General features: G+C 37.3%; 1 protein-coding gene across 3 annotated transcripts in view; it reads right to left on the bottom strand.

Moving 5' to 3' along the window:
• The window catches only part of RGS22 (regulator of G protein signaling 22), a 72,927-nt gene extending 59,900 nt beyond the window's left edge, over positions 1 to 13,027 (bottom strand). For 2 of the 3 annotated variants that reach the window (XR_011807401.1, XM_072034439.1), the window contains exons 1-4: positions 12,359 to 12,568; positions 11,673 to 11,701; positions 9,018 to 9,080; positions 1,097 to 1,318 (exon numbers count right to left, since the gene is read on the bottom strand). Coding sequence is in view for 2 of the 3 variants with exons in the window: in XM_072034439.1 (XP_071890540.1) it covers positions 1,097 to 1,318; positions 9,018 to 9,080; positions 11,673 to 11,701; positions 12,359 to 12,383 (339 nt within the window). In the remaining variant the exon portion in view is untranslated. Of the gene's footprint in view, positions 1 to 1,096; positions 1,319 to 9,017; positions 9,081 to 11,672; positions 11,702 to 12,358; positions 12,569 to 12,597 lie in introns of those variants that run through there. The other variant, XM_072034440.1, reaches the window with a different exon arrangement.
• Positions 13,028 to 20,435: the final 7,408 nt, after the last annotated feature.

Below are 20,435 nucleotides of genomic sequence, written 5' to 3'. Positions count from 1 at the left end.
TATTCATGAAAATAATCATTTAACATGGTGGGCATGTCTGTGAGCTTTGTCCCGTTTTAGCCTTTTCCCAGTTTATATTGCAGATAGTTGCAATCTCACATTGCTATCACTTTGTTAAACGTCGTTGCCTTTTGACCTCTCCCAACATTGTGTTTTCTTTTCTGAAAATCATTAAACTTATACTGAGCAAAGCAGCAGTCTGTTTTAACTCCCTGATTTTCTCTCAGCTTTCCAGCTATGACATAATTTAGAGCAGCCGCCTCTAAAAATGTAGCAAGACCTTAAACTGGCCTTGAATGAAATGAACTGAAGTCACATCAGTCACACCAATGCAAAATAAGCAAGAAAGGAATAAACCAAGTATCCCAGTGAAATATATTTTTGTCCTCTAAAGATATTGCTTAAAGGTAAACTCCCACAAGTAATGTCTTATATTCTCACAGATGCAAATGGTACTTCGGTACTTGATTTTAACATGCCTAATCTGGTGCTGAATAAAGTCCTGAAAGTGAACACGTAACAATACCAAAATTGATGATGTCTGAACAAATCTGAAACTTTTTTTTTCTCTAAAATCCAACCTATTTTTCCATTAATTTACTATTCTTGTTGCCAAAGGTTATTTTTTCTGGCCATTTCAATTGATGCTAACCATGTAAACCCTTTGGGAATTGATGGGGGAGAGACTTATGTGTTGCCAGACCACAGATGAGCTCATAGCCACATAAGGAAATTAATTAATAAGGAAAGACTGAGATGCATTAGTTTCAGTCAATTTGCACATTCCAGGGATCACTAGTAAAGTAACTGTTGTCATAATATTTTTTCTTTTAATATTAAAAAGTATTCAGACCACACAACTGAATCCTGCCCTACAGAATCTTCAAAATTCTGTGCTACAGGATGTACATGTGTAATTCCATTCAGTTGTCTGGTAGACACATGTGCATTGCAGGGCATAATTTGGCCCATCATTATGTTTTCCTAACATAAATTAACATTTTTCCCAAGCTACCAAGCCAAACACAACAATAACTACTGCCAGTATCTCTACAGTAAGATCTAAATATAAACTCAGTGGCTATAAGATGCTTACCATAGTGTTGTAATTTGGATCAATATTGAAGACTGGAGAAGCGCTGATCTTTTTGGAAAGCTGCCCATCATTCTTTGCTTTCCTTATAACATCATAAATGGGGTTTGGAGGTTTCTGATCATGTAGAACTTTTTTCAGCTGGTTTTCCAGGCGTTGTGGGGCATCATTAACTACTTCAAAAACCCCAAAGTCAGGGTTAAATTTAACTGGCTGGGCAAAAGTCTACAAAAAGAAGTTTGGAAAGTTTTTAGCACTGTAATAAGGGAAATATCTCATTTAAGAAAGTTACTTTTTATGGTATAGTTGCATCCTACAGAATACAAGCTGGTATTATGAGGCTTCTTTCTCTTGATTCTAATTCACTCTAGATCACAGACCATTCTTTTTCAGATGCAAATTATAGTTCCACTGCACAAATGCCTAGAACATATAATTCATAGTGACTTCAACAACTGTTCTGCAAGAAACTACTTTAGATACCAGATCAGATCTCCAGTATTATTTTCCCATTTACTACCACAAACAGGCAAGACTTGAAAAGATTAGCAATGAAGCTGACTTTTTAAATGTGAAAGCATTTGAGGAGGATGAATCTGAAGATTCCCAAATATAAGAAAGGCTTTTCCCCATAGTATTACTTGTAGGTCAAGCACCTGCCATAACCTATGGCCTATAGTGAATATACAGCACTACAACAGATAGATACGGTAGTATACATGAGGCAGACCAAACTTCATCTTCAACTACATAATTTTAACTTTTGTCAACACACACATACATTTAAAAAAAAAAAAAAATAAAAATCCCTGCTTTGTACATTTTAAAACAGATCGCAGAATTCTTTCATCTTTTAGCTCTCATAATAAATATTTCCTTTTCTTCTACATACTTCTACATATCTTTCAAGTGAGGGGGGGAAAATATTGATGGATTTTACAGAAATCTTGGGAGATAACCAAGCCATTTATGAAACTGAGGCTATACACAACCAGAGCATGAGTATCTCCATATTGAGCTGGAGGACTAGCGGACATGTCGTATTTAAGAACTGAAGAAAGCAGGAGGGAAAAATCCTGGCCATATCCAGATCCAGTGCCAAGACTTTTTTTTGGCGTTGTTCCAACTAGGATCCCACCTGGTGTTTGTACAGTTGTCGTTCCCCTGCACTTAATGAGATTATTATATTTTTTCAAGCACTGTATTTTTCATTTCCTTGAACTTCTTCATGTATCACAGTATGCATATAGAAGCATATATATATACACACATAGACATAATTCATACACGTACTACATATGTTGAATACATGCTACATATAATATAGAAGTATATTATAAACCATTTTTATTCTTCTTTACACCTATGTAAGTCCAAAGCAACCATGTCAGTGTCAGCTATTTTGTTGCTTCTGTTTGAAGCACCTTTGTTGATAAATGTCTTATAGAGGAATGCCCCAAATCAACCCATGTGGCTGCAACATGTGGTTACAACATTCCCTGCTTGTCCCATAATGTCTCGCTGTGGAGGCTCAGCCTGGCAAAGCACGTAGCACGTGAGAGCTTGAAGTATATGATTAGGGCCTATGACATCAGACTGTCACTGGTCAGAGCCATGCATTGAATTGCAGTAGTCTGTTGAGTTACCTAACTTCAGTTGAAAATCAAGGCTTGTTTTTTGTTCTCTGACACCTCGTGCCTCTTTCGGCATTAATTTTCTCCAGGGTACTCTGCAGGTTTTAGTGCTTTTTCTCCAGATGTACCAAACAGCATTTAAAAGAGGCTTTTATGTGTTGTTTTATGCGTTCTCTCTACTGCATTCCGACCTGCTCCCCATTTGTTGTGCATACGTTTCACTTAGTTTCAAACCTAATTTGGGCAGCTACTAACTTTTAAGAGACTAACTGTGCAACCTTAATAATCTCCAAATGTATTCTTTCTTATTTTTTGTGTGTTTTTAAAATGGAAACAGAAGAAAATACACTAAGAAACAAGGTGCTTCAGTCTCTCCGAATTGGAAATGCACTTGCTTGCAGAAAAAAAGCAAACAAAATGCAAATTCCGTAATCTAGGGTTGCATGACTAGATACGACCAGATTATTTTAGTACCATGTCATTCAAGTTGAAAACTAAGCAAAGAGGACAAAGTTTGTCACACATACCTGCTTTTACTAAATCCTGTTTAACTTACTCTAGATTTTTCAATGCACATTCTCGTTCACTGAACGGAAAACATATGGCAACTTTAATATAGTGAAACAGATGCCAATGGCAAGTTTTAAATTGTAAAGTGTATTGCTATTTTGGATGTCCAGCTATGAATCATTTATAAGACATACACTAATGGAACAAAAGGACATACATGGGTAAGAGGATTAAGACTTCACACAGTACATACAGAATCACAGAATCATCTAGGTTGGAAGAGACCTCCAAGATCACCTAGTCCAACCTCTACTTCACTGAAACAGGTGGTTCTGGTCCAAAGTTTTGAGGTATGGACCAAGGTGTAGTTTACTTATCCCCAGGTATAATTATCACCAGCAAGATAGCATCTGAAGTACTATATCCAGTTTTGGGTCTCCAGTACAAGAAGAATGTGCATAAGATTTAGTAGGCCCAGCAGAAGACTTCTGAGATTTTCAAAGGCTGAAGCACTTGCCCTGTGAGGAAAAGCTGAGGAAACAGAGCTTGTTTAGTTTGAAGAGCTCTGGTGTGAGACCTAGCAGTGGCCTGACAGTACTTACAAGGAGATTACTGAGAAGACAGGCTTTTCAGAGAGGTACATGGTGAAAGGACAAGAGATGATGTTCATACACTGAAATAGAAGAGGCTCCAGCTGGATATAAGAAAAAAATATATAGTAGGATAATTGGAATTAGGACAAACTGCCCAAAGAGACTATGGAATATGTTGTTGGAGATTTGCAAGCAACCTGGTCTCAACATTAAAGCACTGACCCTGCTTTGAACAGGAGGCCAGACTACAGACCTCCCCAAAGCCCTTTCCAGCATGAAGTGCAAGTCCCAAATTCTACCAGATAGAATATCTCATCAAAGCATCATATAAAAACAAATTAGAACAGTTTAAGCCTTCCTGGGGAAGTGTATTTCACTACCTTGCTTAAGAAAACTAGAATGATAAATCAGAATGCTTTTATAGGCATAATGAAAGAAGAGGTCATGACCTTCTTAAATCATCCTCACCACAAAAATAAAAATGATAATGTTATGATAAAATCAAATAGGAACATACACACACACACACAAAAAAAAAGCTGATTTCTTTGTAGGAAGCATTTTCCAAGTTACAGGACAGGGCAAACAGTCCCTCAGTTGTCTCAGCATATGAAAAACAAAAACTTTGGAACAAAACACATAATCCAACCATTCCCACACATTACAAACACACAAAAAAAAAAAAAAAAAAAAAAAGGCTCAATACCCTGTAGCAAAACTAAAGCTTTTCCCACAGAAGCCAAGCGCCATAAAATCCTATAATGTTTCACAGGACAATGATGGGAGAGGTTTATGGCACCACCAATATGCTGGGTCATTGCAATAACAAGGAATTTCTTCAGTGAAGATGACTATGTTGTGTTAAGGAGTAGATGATAGCCTACACTATAAAAGAAGGGGAAAAAATTATCCATGCCAATCTAATATACTAAGAAATGCCTTTCTTACCCCAAATTTGGCAAGTGCTTTAGCTTTTTATGGACAAGTAAAATACAATAACCAAAGACTAAAAGTATCAATGCATTCTTCCCTACATTCTTTTTCTAGTTTGGGCCAGTTTTTGATCCTTTGAAGATAAAGAGGAAAAACTCCAGAGCCAAATTATACTTCAAGATGTTAAAAAATAAAATTAAAAAAAAAAAATCCATTTTGGCAGGAGTCTTGAAATTTGGGATTCATATATTATCAGTTTAGCACAATAGAAAGGATCAACAAGGATTTGAGAATACTAACAAATAAGCTTACTAACTCTATAATCTACAGGCCATTCCCCCCTTGGCTCCAGTATGACCAATATAACTCATCGTAGTTAGCTTCAGAAAAAATCTCCAAGCAAACAACAAAAAGATGTTTTCACACTGTGGTACAGCAATACTATTGAATAAATAAACAATTGCTTGTACATTTTTGACAGCAAAGAAATTTTGTGGCTGTCAAATACACATTGATTAAGGTTTCAGCTTAAGAATAAATAAAATACATAATTCTGAAATCTGAAGTTATACACTTAACTGAAGGGAAGGGGGAAGGCAAATTTCCCTCAGTCCTCCCAAAACAGAAACCAAAACAGCATCCATCACCATGTTGCCAGGATATCAGACATATAAATCTTACTGTTCTCTGCCTTAACAGTTTTCAGATATACTTAACTTCAGATACAGTTAACAAATGCGTAAATATGCTCACCACATCCCACCCCGAGTAATATAGTTTGATCCCAAGAGAAACAGAATGACCACAGCTTGGCTGCCTCTTAGGTTAAGGCCCTGAAAGGGTGGGAATGAATAGAGACCACATCCAGGAACTTTGCCAAAACTTCTTTAAGAAGGGTATGTGTATATCATAAATAAAAGTCAGTGAGAATCCAGACCAGAAAAGAATTTGAGCAGCTCTAGGAAGTGCCTGGAAAATTCAGGCTGCACATGGTCAATGCCAAATCTCCCATTGACTTCAGTGAGTCCAGGATTCCCCTTCCATTGATGAGTAAGATGCAAGTCACAGTCACACACCACAGTCTAACAAAGAGAGGAGCATTTTAGGTAAACCTACTACCAATAAGAAGAGAAGTCAGGAGAGCTTTTTTTGCCTCCTTGTTTATCAGTGCAAGTTTTTGGACTAGATAAAACTCAACATAATACGTATGTAAGGCCTCACTGATACAAATGTGTGCTGTTGTTTTTGTTTTCGTTTTTTTTTTTTTAAAAAAAGGGGTTGTAATGGCTCCTGCAGCCTCCTTCCATACACCTGGAAAAGACAAGCAGAAACTAATAGGCCTGCATTGATATCAATGATATCAAGCAGTCTACCTGCAGTATATTGTGTCTTCTATCCTTGTGGCCCTATTAATACATCTCTGTAAGGCTCTTTTTCTTTTTTTATGAGTGGAGAGCTTTTATAGTGGGAATGAGTTCTAAAAGAAGTAGGTCTTCAAATCTGAAGTTGACAAAACTGTGGTCACTTCATAGCTTTCCAATGCAAAGGAAACCCACAGCCAGGGACTTGCCACCAAGGGTACCATCTCCCAAATACAATCCAAATGAGGTACAGGTAGCTCAGTTGCCTATAGTGGAATTCTTCAAGCAGGCTGAACAGAGCACGTCTTCATCAGGAGCTGGTAGTTGGAACTGGTAACTGGAAGACGAGAGGCAAGGCCCCAGTATGGACTTGGGTGTGGAACGAATAGCAGGTAGGAGAACGAGAAACAAGTTGACATGACTGCACTTTCTTACTGAGGCCTACAACACAAAGCTGGATGGAGATTTCAGACTTCTGAGTTTTCATTCCTGGGTAAGCATAATCTTGGATGTTTTAATTGAATAAAGATTCCAGTGCTAGGGATTCCTGACCAGCTCAAAATGGAAATGCATCCATACCAATGTTTCTCTTAAATTTTTCATTTTTAATTATTTACTATGGAAAGTGTAACTTGTTTGTCTGCCATGTGATTGATTTCTGCTGCTGTGAAATCACTGTACTACTGGCAGTAAGTGCCCTCATGGGATTTTTTCTATTATTTTATCTTTCAAAAGTATTTTCCTTACAAACTGTCTTCCATTACAATACGTAGTTCTTTGGAGTACATAGATATTCATGTCAGATTTTCTGATGATTATTATGTCTATATTATTGCTTAAAGGATATTTTGTAAATCAAAGGAAAAAAAATGTGCTGCTATAGCAAGTTCCCAGTGATATAATTTTCCATACACCAGAGGTGCATTATAAATCAATACAGAGACAGGCTCTTAAAATAAGCACGTATAACCACTGATTTCTTGTATCAAGTCACACAATATTTTCAGTTTAACTTGTTGCCTAACTACTAACACACCTGGGTAATACAGTTTCTAGGCAACAGCATATAAGCACAACAAGAATAAAGCAATGGAATTTTCAAGGCGCTGTTTTAGTAGAAGTGTTCTGAGAAGGAGAGGGAAGTTGGGAATATAAAATATTCAAACCGCAGAACCCAAGGCATTAATAGAACTTAATCCTGCAGAGGGTAAATCCCCAAGAAAAGATCAAAGAGAAAATAAAACCAATTATGAGAACACGACAAATAAACACAGCTAATACATCTTCTGTTTTCATGAAAGTTCATAAATAAATAAAGAGAGACCATGTGTGGTTTTAGAAACCTACCAAGATTACCAGCATAATACAGTGTTTACTCAGGACTGTCTGTGAACTCTTTGCTGTGGGCTTCAAGAGCAGTCAGAAGTGCCTGGACAATTGCTGCATTTCAGAGCTGCTGAACTGAGCCAGGACTCTGGGTTGAGGAGCCCTGTGAGGCCAAAGAGAATTTTGGCCTCTAAAAGATGTCCTGAAATCTGTGCATATCCAAGGAGACCCAGATACTAAGCAGGCTGAAGTTTTTTTCCCACTCCATCCTCTGTGATTTTGGGAAAACCTGAAGCATAGTTTCCAAATAAGCAGGGAAGGCGTGGAGGATGGTATTTCTGTGCTAAGAAAAATCTGGCATATAGATGGAGGCCTCGCTTTAAAGGCTAGGTAGTTAGGCTTGGATTTAGGCAATTATCCTGAAGCAGCTGCAGAAAAAGAGAGAGAAACCCAACACTCTCAACATACATTTTCTTCTGGCTGTGTCTCCATAGCTTTGTAAAAATTTTTCTTAGGAATCTTGCAATGAGGTGAAAGTGTATAAAGTCTGAGATACTGTTAGAAGTTAGTACCACTTCTGTGCACAATACCCACACTCTGATATGGTAGTTTTAAGCTTCCAGATTCTATTTTCATATCAAAAATTGATATAGGCATCCCATGTACAACTCCCATTATGTGTATTTTAGACAAATGTATGATATGGATATGGTTTAGAAAGTACGTGAAAGTGTAGATCAACTTGGTAAGCCTGAATCCTAACTGACTTTATTCCAATACTGGCCAAGGAGCATCCAAGAAATACTCTGCCCCTTCCTATTGCTAGTAGTGATTCCTACCAAGCAAGTTGCAGAAATGAGTATATGCAACATGTTTGGCTGCAGTGGATTAATGTGGGGCAACTCTGGGATAGATTGGTTGGGAGGTCCCATGGGAACTTCGAGTGATACTGTAGAAAGGTCTGTGCCAGCAGGCAGGGGACTACCTATGTGATGTGTGCCAATGGAGAAAATGGGGACCTACTAAGTAAGGAGTATTAAGATGAAGTCAGGTGAAGTTGCCACATTGAGGGAGTAGGACAGTATACGTAACTCGTATGAGATTGTGGGGAGGCAGGGTAGTTGGTGGGGAAAAGGAACAAAGTATAGGGCAAATGGTTATATATAGGGCACTGGATCTGAGTGCATTGCCAGAAGAACGTAAATGACAAACATTGGTTTTATCAGCATGTATTTATTCCATAATACTGGAATAAAAGTGGACTCCTTATATTTTTTTAAGTAAGCATTTATGTGTCTTTTTCATTTACTGTTCATAATATTTTGGTGCACTGTAAGTTAGATAAGTAAATTTGGAGGAGAAAAATCCGTCCCCAGAAGTGCTATTTTCTTGACACTGATAATTACATTAAATAGTAAGAGTTACTACCGTTAAAACATGACAAATTGTAAAAGCCATTTAGCTTCCTTGTGGCAAAAATGCAAAATGTTCTAAGATGGATTACCTTATTACTAATCTTAGTAAGGTGTTTCTTGTATTTTGAAAAGGATTTCTGTAAGGTACTTACTGGAAGACTCAAAAATTCATTGAAGTAGTCCACAAGCATATCATCTGTGGCTAAGCAGTCTTCCTACAGACAGACACAAAACCAGAAAACAAGGTTTATAGTAATCTATACTAACAAGTTTTGAATGCACTGTTGCCTTGAACAATGTTTTTTTCCATGAGATATTACATGCAAACTTTTGTAAAATGTTATTTCTCACTTTTGAGAATATAGTCATTGCATCATCTTTATATTCTGGCCATTGCACACCACTGAGGTACTTAACGATTTAAAAAACACACATAAAGTTAAATCCTTTGCCAAGAAATTTACAGATAAAGCCTTCATAAACCCAGCAGATTCTGAATGCTGGACACCTGCATGTTTACTTTTGAAAAAATGCATAATCTAATAGTCTAGAAATTCCCCACATTATACCTTTCTCTTTCCCACTGAGGAATGAGAAGAGTATAAACGTTCAGCAGAGCCTGCTTTTACTCCCACAGTGCTGCTTGGAGATGGTTTAGGGAATGTTTAGGAAACAACAGTAAATTTTCTGATCTATGATTTGGCTCACAAAGCAAGCAGTATATGCCACACCTGGAATCTGACAAAACTGGGAAGCTTCCAGTTGACTTCATCAGAAGTCAAGTCTGCATCTACAGGTTTTGGTACCTGTCTGACCCCTGTTATTTAAATACTGCAAACGAGACTCATAAACTGCCAGGAAAATACAGTTGTCATCTGTTTTACTGTTGTTGAATCAATAAATATGAATCCCAGCCTTACCAATACCACCACCCCTGGTTTAAATTCAACAAAAGGTAGAAGAACACTATTATATTTGTCTTCAGAAATCTGCCTTCAGTATCATGAAGACTTCTGAAAAGTTTTAACAATTCCTTGAATATTATTTCTGCCTTGCAACACAAGGAGAATGCACCCAAGTCAAATCTGTTTACCAGTATCAGCAAAGATTTTATGACCAAAATCTTTTTCACAAGTTCATAACATTCAAATATATTAGTGAGGTAGAGTGTTAAAGAGAGGTTACACACAGTGCCAGTGGTATCATTTGTAGACAGGCAACATCTTGATCCAAATTCCACAGAGTCTGAACTAATTAAGGATAGCTTATCCTCAGTAAGGAAGAAATCTCTACTAATCTACTCTTAATATGAACTCAGGAAGGTCCCTATGTGCTGCATAACAAGCCACAACCACACCGGTGGCGTTTGTCCACTCTTCGCCTGCCAACATCTATTCATGAACACTTGTGGTGACTGCTTTGACTGATACAGGAAAGGCAAGTTAGCTCATGCTCATTCCTGGAAAAAGCTGACAACACTGAAAGCAAGGCTTTCTGCTTTACAGAGATCATGCTTTTTGATTATTTGGACCACAGGCCCATAATCCAGTGCAGTTGTAGTACCATGGACCTGGAGACGTTAGGGTACTGATCATATTTACCAAATTGTCTGAACTAAAACATTTTGAAGTCAACAGAAAATTCTCCCACTAATGTCACTAGGCAGTCAATAAGATCCATAAATCTCAATTCAGCAAGTATTAACACAATTAACAATGAAAATAATTTGAAACAAACTGCTGTTTGCCTCACATTTGGTTTGGGTAATGCACAATTAGATTTCAAACTGATAAAGAGGAATCTGAAGATTGCAATATATATAATACACCATTCACATTTCACTGTTTCAAAGGACTTATTCAAAACAATTCATTTATTACTGGCTGAAGTATAAGCTGCTGAAGAATACGCAGGTAACATGTGTTTTTAATTTGTAAGGAATATAATTCTCTGTAGTCCCATATAACAGCAAGAAATATAAACACACTGGATCACTAATCAATAAAATGTTTATGATCTTATTAATGCAAGCTTTGCTACTTACTGCATCTATTGATATACACAACATGCTTTCCTCAGGTTCTTTTTGTTTGTTTGTTTTTTGTGGTCAGTCTTATTTTCATTTGAAAGCATAGTTGCACTTTCGTATTTGCACATTATAGGTTATAGAGCTGCATATACAATATTATAACTTAGATTTTTTTTTGTGCCAGGAAGACTTTTAATTTCTTCCCATGCTAGCTTTCCTCCTATACAGTCAAAATTATACCTAGAAAAAGCTGCTTTCCAATTGCAGTTGGAAGTCAATTTGCTAAAAATTGGTCAAAAAATATGATTTTAATGAAATAGATGACAGTTTTGCCTTCATGCAATTTTTGTGTAAAATACAGCCTGTACAAATTCTATCAGTCTTTTAACATTGAAAGGAATTTAAAACTTATTTCTGCAAAGGAATACAACTGTTTCTTAGATATTTTGAGGACAAGATTGTTAAATCTGTCATATTGAACCAAACATGTTGATTGTTTCCTTCCTTCAACCTATTTTGCCTTTCTTTTCATTTTTGTATTTATTCTCCACAGTTTCGTTTCTCCTTTTTCTTTTTTCTTTTTCTTTTTCTAACTGTTTTTCAAACTAAGTATTTTCCTTTGTCTAAGAAAATTGAAAGACATTATTTTGTCACTCCATACTTAAAAGAGGGAAGAAATAAGAAAACAAAAACCAGTTTCCAGTAACTTTTTTGTTACTGGTTTTGCTCTACTGTTGCATGATGAAATGACTGATCAAGCCTTATAAAGCATACTTACAAACACGTCTTCTGTTATACATGGAGGCTCTGAAATAGAAAAATGAATTGTTACACATTGTACAAGCAATACAATCAAGTTTGTTCAACTATGAGCACTGAACAGAAACAAGAAGTAGTGAGGCATAACAACCTTCTTGGATACTCTGCAATAAAACAATATAGCTGAAGAAATAATATAAACTCTAAGAAAATGCAGAAATGTTAGTCCATACATAAAAAAGTCAAATATCACAAGAATGATTTAAATATAATGAAAGTATCATTTAACTAGATTTTTTTTCTGATACATATCAGCTAACTTCTTGTCAACTTTCCTCTGCAAAATTGATGACTAGAAGCTTGCTGGTTTTAATGAAAATACAGATTTGCATGAGGCTCTGGGAGCCTTGAACAGCAAGTATTGTGAATCATAAGATTAAAATTTAAAAACAAATGAGTTTGGGGTGTTCGCAAATAGCCAAATCTCACTCATTCCAGGAAAAGTCTCCATCTTCTGTGATACCACTTAAGACAGTACAGCTCTCTCTTCAGATTAATTAATTTTGCTAAACAAGTTTAAACCTAACAGTTCCAAATCCTTCTCCTTTTTATCACTGTCTCTGAACTTGAGACGACCACGCCAGGAGTCAGACTTGTGTCTGACACGGAGTCAGTTCATTACCCTGTTTAGAAAGCGCTACATACCAGTGGTAAGCCTCTTCGACTGCATGCTGGAGCTACACACAAAAGGGCCGGCATCCACCCCTGCAAGCTGACAACTTCATTTGCAAAGGTGAAATCCTTCCCTGCAGGGCAGAAATAGAAATTAGAGAGTTGCTGGGCCTGGCTCTGAACTCCTGGTCTTCATCAAGGCAGCCTGGCTCTGCTGTGGCCCACAGCAAGCCCAGGTTGCTATGGCACTGCAAACAATGCATGGGACTCACACGTGAGGCACGCTGACGATACAGTCCCAAAAGAGATGCCTAGGAAACAGGAATTTGAGGATATTTGAAAGAAAAACCAAAAAACACTCTCTTCTCAACCAACCTAGGCAGTTCTTAGTCCAAAATGATATTCAGCTTTTCTCCTACATTAGCAACTCTTGTCAGCCAGTTGGGATATTGCCCTAAAAAAAAATCTCAAACCATACAATTAATGATCAACAGATTTACATCATAAATCCGTATCCTTAAGTGAGGCTGGACCCCAAGTAACAAAGCAAGTCCCATCTGTGGTAGAGCCAAGTAAGAAAAGGAGAGGAGCTTGGTGTTCCTCAGGCCGAGCTGAAACCAGGCCTGAGGAACTGCTTCCAGGCCCTGACTTAGCAGAAATCCAAAGGCAGCTCCATTTTCCCTCACTTAGGGAGATTATAAACGGCCTAGGGGGAAGGAGAAAAGACGTTGAGAAGTTGAAGAAAACCGCCCAGAACGTTAGTGGGCTCAAGGAGATATGGGATATAAGAGAAAACCATGTTTCTGACACGTTTAGCTGAGGCTGCATATGAGGGAGGAATTCATGCTCCTAAGAGTGAATTTCAGTGGATTTTAGCTACTCTATAGTTGAGATATGAAAACTTCCTACTTAGTGGGTAACTGATCCTAGAACTGCTTAAATTCTTCAGTCACCTACAGGTGGTTTTTGTTTTTCTTGTTGTTGTTGTTGTTTTTCCATAAAATCTCCCTCAGAGGTTTCACTGCTGCATCTTTGCAGAACAGCACTGATTCCAGTAGCTTGGCATAAATCCCACTGGGATCAGACGCAGTACAAAAGGTCATGCGTACAAGTTACATAAAGGTCTCCTGTAAGAAGCCTAATCCAACACCTATGTGCAAGAAGGACCCAAAATGGACAAAGAACATCCAATTTCCAGCAAACTCTTCTTGTTGTGCCCATTTTCACAGAATTATACAGTATCTCCAGACATACTCCAGGTGTGGAAAAAGGATGATTGTAATCAATACACGACTTTGGTGGAATTTATGATCAAATAAAACAGGAGAAATGCATGTGCTGAAGGACTACAACTTACAGCCCAGGAACTGACAACCACCAAAAACAAACAAGCAGCAAATCTAGTATCTCAGAGGCAGGGAAAAATTGCTTAATTTCCTGGAAAGATGTGGTATTTTGCAGCCTTTACTTCAAATGTGCGTTGCCACTCACGGGAGTGCCTGCCCAAATACCCCGATCATTGCTCTAATTACTAAATACCAGAGTAATGCCTCTAATTGTCCTGGTGGAGTGCTGTTTGCTCTCAGTTTGGCTTTTTAGTGTGTTTTGTTTTGTCTTGTTTTTTCACATAAGGGAATAACAGTATTTCCAAAAACCTAAGAAATAAGTCTGAATAATATCGTAGCCAAGATACACATTTTGGCCAAAAGCTTGATATGTCTGAAAAGTATACTCAACAGAAGCAAAGAACAAAATATAAAGTTTCAGTCTCCCAACCTAAGTAAGCTACAATTTAATTTTTGTGGTCAGTATTCTGACAAATTATTAACCACTCATAAGCAAAGCTCTCTATGTAGCTTCTTTTCAGTAAGAGGTGAGAGATTAACACCAAACAACACATTTAAACACATGATTTCTTAGTGTCATGTATCAGGACACATTCTGTTGTGATCATGAAATATTTCAGACGGGTATACCTAGCATATATGTAAGAGAAATATTCATTACCAGATAACCCATAAAATGTAAAGTGAAATCTTTCCAACAGGTAGCAGAATTGCATGGCCTTTTATATGAGTCTGAATGGTCTTATAACCAAACTACTTAACCCAATTTTAAATCTTTAAGTTAAGATTCAAGGGAGGATTTTGCCCCTTTCCCCCATCCTTCTCTTTTTCTTTCTGATTTTCTTTCTGATGTTGGTTTAGATATAATCTTTGGTGTATAACATTCTCTTAAACTTCCGTACTTGCTTGTAATTTTACAAGAACAAACAACAATAGGAACATGATGAATGAATCTTTTTTAAAATACAAAGTGGAAGCCACAAGTCAGCTTAGATAGAAATGAAGTCTGGAAACAAGTCAATAAAAAAAAACAATAGTCCTTTTTCTCTCCCGTCATCTGGTGTATTTTGGTATAAAACTCTTAGGTCTTTGGTCTCTTTGTAGTATGCTTCAAAGACTGCATTTTGGAGGGAGCTCATCAGGAAATACACACTGTACTCTCATGGAGAATCTGTTCGCAGTCATCATTGCTTTCTCATTCTCTTAGTTATCAGCATGCATTTAAATTGACCAGTGTGTGTATGTGTGTTTGGAGAAACAGAACCTTTCACTCTTCATTATATATTGCCAAATAAGGTTCATTATCTGATAAAATTGGAATATAAGTATTTAGCTCATTTCTCTCCTCTTCCACATTTTTCTTTCTATACTTTTCTCTTCTTTTAATTTTGATTAATATTTGTTTTAACAGAGGTGCAGACCTAAAAAGTGTTTCGTAAATATAATCAAAGCTATAATCCACCCCAAAGAGCATCTGATCATGTAGAAAAGATGAATGGCTGGACAGGACAGAGAACAAGTTACAAAGGTTACACTGGTAAAATCCTAAACAGAAGTTTTTTGGTTTTTTTTTTTTTTTTTTTTAAAAAAAAAAAAAAAGAGGTCTCAAGTTATTAGCATTTTAACAAAATGTTAGTCAAGCAGGAGGCCCACACAGCTTTGCAAAGGAATATAAATTAGAGGATAACATAAATGGGTCTTATCCATCCCCACTGGCGTCTCCCTCTTCTGCTCGTTACTGAAGAGCCATTTGGAGATGGCTCAGTCAAGACTTGTTATTGTCCCTTTCACCCCATTTCTCTAAAACCTGAAGTGTTCCTAGGCTATCCAACATTTCCCAGGAGCAGTGTTTTAAAGCATCACCTAGACAAATCAGAGCAAAACTGCTGAGACAACTTTGCACCTGAAGAAACAAGTCTATAGGCTATGACAGCCTGCTGGGTGAACAAGTCTCCTTGTGACTTCCTCCAGTGAAGAAGAGAAACTGGATTGCTCCATTAAATTCAGATGTCCACTTGTCCTTTTTGGTGCTAACCTGTGTTTGATTCCCATCAATGGTCACAGTAAAATCATGAACACCTCCATGATTAATGACATTCAAACCTAGTAAATAACATTTTTAAAAAAATGCAGTTAGACATCTAGCCATCAAGGGCAGCTACGAATGAATTGCCACTGATTTCAATAGGAACTTTCCATCTCAGATATACGTGGGCACTTCATCATATGTTATCCTTAATGCTTAACTACCCTTACAAAAAAACACCCTTACTTGAACATAGCCATTCTTTCTCTCTTGGATGATCGCCACATACTTTTTAGCTTTTGCATCTGTGAAAGCAGCGATCTCATGATCAGAAAACAGGTGCTAGGAAACCTGTTTAAATATTGACTACAGGGCTGCCAAAATGGGAGTCGGACCCTGAGGGGAAAGCATGAATTCATCGCCAGATAGCTGGTCCTTCCATGCCTGGAATAATTATAGTAGCAAAATGGCAGAAGGCAGCTGTTGCAGTGGCATGGCCCCCATGTGTGGAGTCTGATAATACAGGTTTACAGCATGGCTTAACATGATCCTGTGGCTGTTGGAAAACATTAAGGCAGACACCAGAAGAAACAGTTATTAGGAAAACAAGCACTCTCTTCTGAAAGGAGAAAAAAATATCCCTGAAGATAATCTAGGTGAAAAGAAAAAAAAAAGTGCTTAAGATAGGAAGAGTTAAATAGCAAAGGTGGAGATGCAAGGGAGCCCAACCTGTACAACAGTAAATATATGGATGGCCAGTGGAGAACATTCTCTGCCTTGTCTATGTCATCAATGGCTTGTGGATTCCTGTAACAAGTCTTATTCTACCAGGACAAGGCAGAGGTGTCTTATCACATCTAAAGAGTTTATTCCAAGTTTGATTCCCCTTTCCTTATTACAAACCTTAGAAAAAAATAAAGTACAGAGACCTTCCTGGAAATTGAATTAGAATTTGGTAGAACCACCTAGCAATTTATGATGCATATTTGTACTCTTGCTACCTTGTACATATCAGCTACCTTCTTCATACCTGATCTCTTCAGAAATTTCCATTATCACCTTCAGAGAAGAAGTGCTAGAATTTTAGGAGAATATTGCAGCATCTTTCCTAATTTTGGAAAGGAGCATTAATACTTGATTGGAAAAAAGCTATTCATCAAAATTGTTGCAGTTTGAAGAAGTGTCAGAAATAGTCATTTTCTGAAGACAACATAAAAATCAGGAAAGAACTACTGGACCCACGGCTATTAAGCTTCATATAAGATTTAAAAAATGGCACGTGAATAAGTTTACAGCATGGCAGACAGGTTATTGCTAGCAGCCTTATTATACTTAATATAGCCTAGCTTTCAAATGAAATGATACACAGATCAGAATAACCTATTGCAGATATTTCTCGCAGAGGTTTCAGTGTCAGGGGATGTATTCGAAATTTTGGCACTGTGTATAAGAGATTGCACTGTCACTGCCTCTTCTCTATTTCTCACATAGATAAAACGAGTCATGGTTTGTAATGCATTTTGACAATGCTAGTTCAAGCTTTACAAGTTTACCACCACTTCTTAGTTTTAGTTGTGTGAAAAGTTTCCTGACTTTTTTTTTCCTGGTGCTACTTGTAGCTTGGTTTCAGTTGGATCAATTCCTTGATCTTGCTTTCACAGGTGTTTTATCCAAGTGTAGGGCTCACGCAAGAGACATAAGCAGTAGCTTCAGCAGGTAGAAATAATATATGCCAATAATGCTTAACATAACCTTTGACAAAATCATTGCCTGGCAGCAGGTAGCACATACCCAACAAGAAACAGTAACTAATAGGAGCTCATAAAGATCTCAAGGCTTTTCAAAGAGTAGACAAAGTTACAGCTTCCCCCCCTCATTTATTCCTCTTTCCTGCCTATTGCTCTCCTGGACTCCAGAAGTATCTAGTAAAAGAATAACAAATTCCCAAGTTAGCACTTTAGTCTTTGTCTTACAAGCTTCAGCTAAGAAGAAATGCTGTGATTCTGGTATAGATTAAAAACTTCCATGGGAATACTGGGACACTTAGGCCCATCCCAAATTTGATTTTTTAACAGTTAATATTTCCCCTTTCTTGTTCATTGAAGCCACCAGAACATCAATTAATATGAAAAAAGATACAAAACAATTTTTCCCGTCATCATTTTAAAATGTGATGGACAGTTACATTTTGCAGCCAGCACCAGGCTGGCATAGGGACTGCTGGACGATCAAGTCTGTGGCTGAGACAGAGGAATGGAGCGGAGCCTGTTCAGGCCAACCTTGCCTGGTTGCTGTAGGACCTGGCAGTGTGCCCACCCTGCAAAGGAAGCTCTGGAGAAATAATACCCTCTCGATTGCTTCCCAGGATGCCACTCTTCCCATGGAGATTTGAAGACTTTGGTATGCAGCTCCTGGGGACAGGAATTACGGCCATCCTTGCTTCCAGCTATTCAAAACATTTTGCATTTGTAATGTTGAGCTGGTGTGCAAAGGTTAAAGAAAAAAAAAAAACACAATTTAAAGTTTTCTTCCGAAACAAAAACCTTTGGTGCCCCCTTGTGATAAAATGCTTTCATCAGCAGAATGCATGCAGTTGAAATCCGGGTCTATTTACAGTGAGAAAAGTAGCTTGGCCCTTGAGACACATTCACATTTCAGTTAACTAACTAAGCAAAGCATCTCCTGGAATTAGTTTGTTTTCTTGTTGTCCATTCCTTGTTGTATGATGTTCTCTCTAGGTGATGATAATTATTTAAACTAAAGAAGAAACACCGAACAGGACCTAGATAAACGCTTGCTGGTGCATTCATTTTTGAAGCACAGAACAGTATCCATATCTTACCCTTCACAATGATTTAAAAAAAAAAAAAAAAAAAAAGAAGAAAGAAAGCTTATAAAAAAAGCCCATTTAGAATTCAGTCTTCAACCATTTCTTGACAGAAACACCTTCCAAACAGCAAGGCTGAAGAATAACTGTATCTCACCAATAGTTTTTGAACTCCAATAAGTACACAGTGAGGAAAGGGAAACAAGAATCAGGAAGGATGAAAGAATGAGGAATGATGAAAGAACCTGAAACTCCAACACTTTATAGGAGTGTTTTTCTTGTAGAAATTTTGAAAGGTAGGAGAATGTTCTCAACACAACAAATCCTTGTTTGAAAACAAAGCTGTTGTTATTTCTGCAATCTGTGTAGCATCTAATTCATCAGACCATGCACCAGAAAAATATATGGGATTCAAAGCAGAGAAAAAAGTAATTTTGGATCTCAGTGACCAATATATAGACAAGTCATTGAACCCCTTGAGTACTGTCACAATGAAGCAATTCTGTGAGGCATGTTCTTCAGGCTCTGAATAATTTCCTACACTCTAAAGACTTAAAGAACATTAGCATCTGCTCTGTGAACATGAGATTGGAGTCCTCTGTTTATGGAAGAGAAGCACTTTAGGGTGATAATCAATGTTTCTGCTGAAGTAGAAGACCACTGCACAGGTCTAATTCTGCAGTTCCAAATGATAAGCATAGCTTCTAACAAATGTTTTTATCTAGTCTACTAACACTTCTCAGCTAACTACCCACCTTTTGCCAGAAGTTACTATCCCTCTACCACAATAGCTGGTTCTAGTCATGATGCAGTGTTTAAGCTTGAACACTCATAGAAGCAGATTTTCACAATGGTTCAGGACTGAAGGGGAGCAGCTGAAGTGCACAAATTCCACATCCCATTAGCCAGAAATTGAAGGTGCCCACAGAATTAAGATAATTAATAGATAACTAAGATAATAACTCAGCAGCCCTCACACAAGTGTTTTCAGATTTAGTTCTCAGATGCACAAAAAAATCTCTAAAGAACCATTTTTATATGAAACATCCACTATTCAGCACCAATGCTTATGGATTCATTCAGCACTCCATGCCACTCATATCATCTGCTGAACAGTTGGTATCTCTACTGATCATCCAGTAGCACTCAGCTCAAAAAGGTCTTAAAAACATTTAGGCTTCCAACAAGTTTGTACAGATTCCAACACTGTACAGAGGCTTGTAAAAATGAGTATAGAAGTGTTAACTTTTTTGTAATGAGCATTTCAAAAAAGGCAGAGCTCAGGAAGTCACAGACAGTAAAAGCAAGCTTTGCTTTTGCTTAACTAAAAATAAACAGTTCCCAAAAAGCAGTTAGGTTTTGTTGGGGCATGTGACAAGCAATAACAATCTGCTATAAGTTTTACATCAAAAAAATCCATTAAGATTCACTACAAAGAATTTGCTCTTAAACATGTATTAGAAACACAGAAAACATTAAATCACGACAAGACTGAAGCAGAGAAAAAGTCTGAAGCTTAGTAGTACAAAGTACAAGGTTATATACTTAAGGTTCTGTAAGAATTTATGGAAGAAATTGGGATCTTATCTTTTCAAAATTTGAGAGAGAAGAATGTGGGAGTACTACACCTAGTGACTAAACTGCAAATGTGTTGAAGCCGTATAAAAGAAGTTCTACTCTTGGTATGTGCCAGTATTTCCAAATATTTCTGATAGATCAAGGAAAGCACTGATAATATTCAAGGTTGTGATGAGCTTTTACCTGGAATACTGGCTGTACACACTCAAAGAATAGATTCAAATGGCAACAATGAAGAGTCATTGAAACAATCCAAGGAACAGAAGATGTATCTATAAGATTATATTAAGTTCAGTGTTTTGTTTTTTTTTTTTGTTTGTTTGTTTTGTTAAT

This window comes from Anas platyrhynchos, chromosome 2 (genome assembly GCF_047663525.1).
Source record: "Anas platyrhynchos isolate ZD024472 breed Pekin duck chromosome 2, IASCAAS_PekinDuck_T2T, whole genome shotgun sequence".
In the NCBI taxonomy this organism is placed as follows: Eukaryota; Metazoa; Chordata; class Aves; order Anseriformes; family Anatidae; genus Anas; species Anas platyrhynchos.
Note: the sequence above shows the minus strand (reverse complement) of the source record. Positions and strands in the feature narration are given on the sequence as shown.